We start from the raw sequence: 5,088 nt of genomic DNA, 5'->3' as shown, positions 1-5,088 counted from the left end.
TGCGGGGAGCGATCGAGCCCCAGCCGCGCGGCCCGGGAACCCCGGGCGGGAAGCCCGGGAGCTGCCCCCGGGGCCGGCGAGGAACTGGCGTCCGAGCCAGAGAGGCGTCTCCCTCCCGGGCGGCTTTCAGGGGTCGGGCGGGCGGCTTCCCGACCGAGAAGAGTTGGAGGGGTGACTGCGGCGCCCGGCACCAGGCGCCCAGGCCGTCCGTTTCCACGCTGGTGAGCTGTCAGAAGACGAGGCTCTTTATGCCACCGAATCCTGGTCCAGCACGGCCAGGGCTATGCGAAGACGCGGCCAGGACAGCCTGGCAGGACTCGTGCTCTATGTAGGACTCTCTGCGCACCCCGGCATGCTGCACAGGGCCAAGTACAGCCGCTTTCGCAACGAGTCCGTCACGTCCTTGGACGAAGGCAGTCCCGGAGGCGCGGTGGGGGCCAAGGGTTCCTCGCAGCCGCCCTACCCCACCCTGGCACCTCACCTGCCCGCAGAAGATGCCACCTTGGCGGCCCAGGAGAGCCCCACTCCCCTGTGCACCTTGATCCCCCGCATGGCCAGTATGAAGCTGGCCAACCCAGCCACCTTGCTGAGCCTGAAAAACTTTTGTCTGGGTACCAAAGACGTGCTGCGGCTCAAACTGCAGGAAAGTCAAGAGCCCGCTCCCAGTAGCAGCCCTGCTTCGCCAGAAGCCAGTCACAGCAGGGCCGGCCCGGCACCTGCGCCCCAGCCCAACCCCGGGGAGCACAGGGCACCCGCAGCCAGGGCAACTCAGGATGCCTGCCCTCTTCCTGGCCCCGGGGAGCCACCCACCGGGCACGGGCAGGACAGGCACCTTCTCCAGCACCTGTTGGGAATGGGCATGAACTACTATGTGAAGGTAAGTCCGGCTCCTTTATCCTTCTAAGAATGTACGGGGTTTGGGGCATCTTTCCTTGCTCTGGGGGGTGTCCTTCACCTGGCTGTGTCTTGCATGAACTGGCGCTAGCGTATAGGTAGTGCCAGGTACAGGGGCAACTTCCAGATAGATAGACGCCGCTTACATGGCCTCTTCTTGTCCGTGTGGGACCTAGCGTTCTGGCCAAGCAGAGACAAGGATCGCAAATCTGATTAGTGATTGAGATTCAGTCGATGACACCAGCCATTGTATTTCAGATGAAAACCATGGAGATTTCTATGGTATGGTGTGTCAGGGGCTCGAATTGTTTTTAAAAAAAATGCAACTTTGCATTGGTCAAAGAATGGTTGAATCTCCAATGTTGTGCTAGGAACTCGTTTTAGCATTCCAGAGCACATTCCTTGCCTCTCTTGCCTAGGTTGCAGCTCCTGGGCCTTGCCTGTGTCCAAAATCAAGGTACTTCCCGGCCTTGAGCCTGTTCTTGCCCTATCTTGAGCAAGATAAAAGGAAAATGGAAACATTCTTCCGGAGCTCAGGTCTTAACTGGGGAGACCCACAAATGCTTGGGAAACAGTGAAAGAACCATACTGAGCGATAGAGAGCTAAGGTGAGGACTCCCACAAAAGGGAAAGGTAGTTGTGGTCTGGGACCCCAGAGAAGGTGCTTCAGTTCGGGCAGATGAGCAGGAAAGAGGACCTTCCTGGCTGGGCAAAAGCACAAGCAGCGTCTAAGAGGCAGGAACCACTGTGGTGGCTGCGAAGTGACACCCGGTACCCTGGATTGAGTTGAGATGGAGGGGAAGGCTGGGGAGTATTGGAGGATAGTGTGGCTGGCCCATAGTTGATGTTCAAGCACGCGGGGCTACATAGAGACAAAGACGGAGCACCTGGGAGGGAGTTTGAAGAACCTGAATACCAAAGCAGAGTCTGTGAGCACTGCTTGGTGAATGAGAACCCTCCTGTGTTTTTACTCAAACCAAGATGGCTTTCAAAAGATCAGTCTGTTGATTTTTTGTAAGTGGATCGAAAGACACAGGGCAGATTGAAAGGCTGAGAGGCCACCAGGTAGGAGAGTCTTGGAGGGTAGGCAGGGGGTGATAAAAAGCGGAATTAGGTCGAGAGGCGAGAACAGAGGACCTGCCACCATGATCTTGGAAATCAATTGGATCGTTTCTGATCTTGATTCAGCAAATCACAGGGTGAACATTTCTTGAAGACTGAGTGAACTGATGAGTTTATTCTTGTTCAGTGTGGAGGATTATTGATGAAGGATAGTGAACCCGGGAATGAGTTTAGTACTGCCATTGGTAGAAAGGTGAGTTAGGAAGGGGAACTCATGCCAAATTTGCTTTGGACTCATTAAGTGAAAGTAAGGACACCTCGATGGCACTAATTGGTAGGCAGGCGGTCATGTAGAACTAGCACTCAGGTAAGGAGTCTGCTCTGAAGGTGCAGACAGTCCCTGGGTTGTGAAGATCTGACGAACGGTTCAGGTTTGTCCTTTAATGTTACATATGCTTGTCCTCACTTTGAAACCATTGAACCAACCCCTGCTTGAAACAATTTGTTTCTCATCACAATCATCTGCTTAGGCTGCATGTGCAGTTTTTAAATCACCTTAGAGGTGTGGAGCCTTTTCTTGCGCTAAAGTAAGATGGAATACGAACCATCCTCGTATATACCTGGCCCGCCTTACCAACAAATTCTTAAAGACATAGGCACAGATCTCATTTGTAACCAGGGGGTTGCCTGTATCCTGTGAAACATAGCCCAATAACTGTACCGAAAACAATGAGGAGATCAAGGGAGTCCAGATAATGCGTACTGGAAGGGCTACAGAGGAAGCTGGCTTGAGGCAGCCTTGAAAAATGGGTAACTAATACCTCTAAGGAGAGTAAGCTTTGGGACACTCAGTTCTTGTCTGCCCCCGCAGTGATGTGGCTAATCATGGAAACAGTTTCATGTATCTACTAAAGTTCACAGACACAGTTCCCACGTGTCAAGCAAGCCTAAGCATCTTCAGGGTCCTAATTGTGTGTGTGTGTGTGTGTGTGTGTGTGTGTGTGTGTGTAAGCAACGCTCTACGCTGTACTCTGCACCCACTTCTCTCATCATCTAGACAGCCTTCACGTTGCTTTTCCTTCCCTCTTGCATCTCTTTTCACCGACACCCTCACACTGATGCAATTTAAACAGAAAAGGAATTACAATGTGACCGTCCTTCCCCTAGGGAGCATCTCTGTTGCTATTTTAGATTTCCCATGAGGATACCATCTGTCTTTTTACGGGCAGAACTGACCCAAGGAACAGTGCTGACACTATGACCCAAGTGAGTCTTCCTGGACGTGACATGATACATTCTGGACATGCTGCTGAGCTGCTTCTGATTCATAGCAACCTTATGTACCGCAGAAGGACACACTGCCTGGTCCAGCGCTGTCTTCACATTCATTGCTTTGATTAAATCCACGTTTGAAGCCATCGTGCCAATTCATCTCATTGAGAATCTTCCTCTTTTCCACTAGCCCTCTACTTTACAAAGCATGATGCCCTTCCCCCGGGACTGGTTCCTCTAGATAATATGTCCAAAGGATGTTAGATGAAGTCTTGACAGCCTTCCTTCTGAGGAAATTTCTAGTTGCATTTCTTTTAATTCAGATTTGTTGCTTCTGCTGGCAGCCCATGGTTGACTCAATATTCTTCAGTCCCCTGTAATCCAACTGCACCGATTCGTCCATCTTCCTTCTCCATGGCCCAGCTTTTAGATACACGTGAAGTGATTGTACAGGTCGTGACTTGAGTCAGGTGTGCCTTAGTCCTCCAGGTGACTTCTCTGCTTGTTGACACTTTGAAGATGTCTTGGGCAGCAGATTTGCCCAATGGAGAGCCTGGTTGATTGCTTGACTGCTGCTTCCACGGGCAGTGTTTGTGCCTCTCTTGAGAACCAAAATACCTGGAAGATCTTCTTTTATTAATTTCTAAGAACTACAACTCTGAAAGATGGAAGGGACTCTGAAGTTATTGAGTTCGGTACCTCTGTGGGGAACCTGACACCCTGAGAAGTGTTTTACCAGCAGCGAGTCAACAGCAGCGGTACATCTAGACTCCAAGGTACCTACCTTCATCGCTTTCTTCATCATAGACTTCCACCTGGTTGAAATTCTGGTCCTCTGACTGCTTCCTGGTGTGAACCCATTTTAAAAAGTGTAATACCAGCCTATTATAGTAAGACATTCATCACAAATGGACAAAGGTTATATTCCCTGCATTCCCACTTGTAGGAAAAGGCATCAGAGATTGCTTGGTAGTGGGGGAATCAGGGCAAAGAAGTGAAGAAGATGGTCGTTGTTAAAATGAACTTCTCACTGGGAATTGGGTGAGAGTTTACAAAGCAGACCATGAACTTTATATTTAGTAGTTCATAAATATTTTGCTTCATCTCAGTGAGTGCATCCGTGCCATCCTCTCTGTCCTTCCTGTATCCTTTCCTATTTTTTCCCTACTGCTTCTGGACTTTGTCCTGGATAATGCTGCTCCTTAGATCATAAGTGGTTGGTTATTCTTACGTGTGTATACTTTGCAAATATCATCATTTCCCTTACAGAACTGTCTGGTTGTTTGTGGTAGTTATGTAATCTGGTGTCAATTTGGGACCTGAGGGGATTAAGAGTGAAGGGGTGGAGTCTAGTCTGTCAATCAGATCATAGCCAAGGAGGCCTCTGTGTGGGCGTGGCCTCCTCCTGAGGATGCTGGGAACTCCTATATTTTCCTCCTTGGGGACTGGAGACACTTTCTCTCTCTGCTCACTCTCTTGGAGACGCTCTATTGACAAAACACAAGGCAGGACGCTGACAGACCCCGTGCCCTGGGAACTGGAGAAGCCACGTGGAGAGCCCTGCCAGTGCTGAGATGCTTACGACGACTCTGGAGCCAAAGACTTTTACCCGCTGGCCTATGACTGTCCTGCATTTGGCATCGTTGCACAAGTTTCATGAGTCTGAAGAGGACTTTATAGATTGGTATCAGACACATGGGCTAATATTGGACTTATGCACTTGTACTGAACTGGGTGGGGATGCTTTCTTTTTTTTTTAAACCATTTTATTGGGGGCTCATACAACTCTTATCACAATCCATCCACCCATCCATCCATCCATCCATCCATCCATCCATCCATCCATCCATCCATCCATCC

The 5,088-nt window shown here is 50.1% G+C and overlaps 1 protein-coding gene across 2 annotated transcripts in view; it reads left to right on the top strand.

Moving 5' to 3' along the window:
- Nucleotides 1-198: 198 nt before the first annotated feature.
- The window catches only part of SHC4 (SHC adaptor protein 4), a 150,720-nt gene continuing 145,830 nt past the window's right edge, over nucleotides 199-5,088 (top strand). For both annotated transcript variants that reach the window (XM_045286533.1, XM_004709419.2), the window contains exon 1: nucleotides 199-877. In XM_045286533.1, coding sequence (XP_045142468.1) covers nucleotides 284-877 — 594 coding nt within the window. In that variant the 5' untranslated portion in view covers nucleotides 199-283. The remainder of the gene's footprint in view (nucleotides 878-5,088) is intronic.

The sequence above is a fragment of the Echinops telfairi genome, unplaced genomic scaffold (assembly GCF_000313985.2).
Source record: "Echinops telfairi isolate 266 unplaced genomic scaffold, ASM31398v2 ScPeMD7_8;HRSCAF=38, whole genome shotgun sequence".
Taxonomy (NCBI): domain Eukaryota; kingdom Metazoa; phylum Chordata; class Mammalia; order Afrosoricida; family Tenrecidae; genus Echinops; species Echinops telfairi.
Note: the sequence above shows the minus strand (reverse complement) of the source record. Positions and strands in the feature narration are given on the sequence as shown.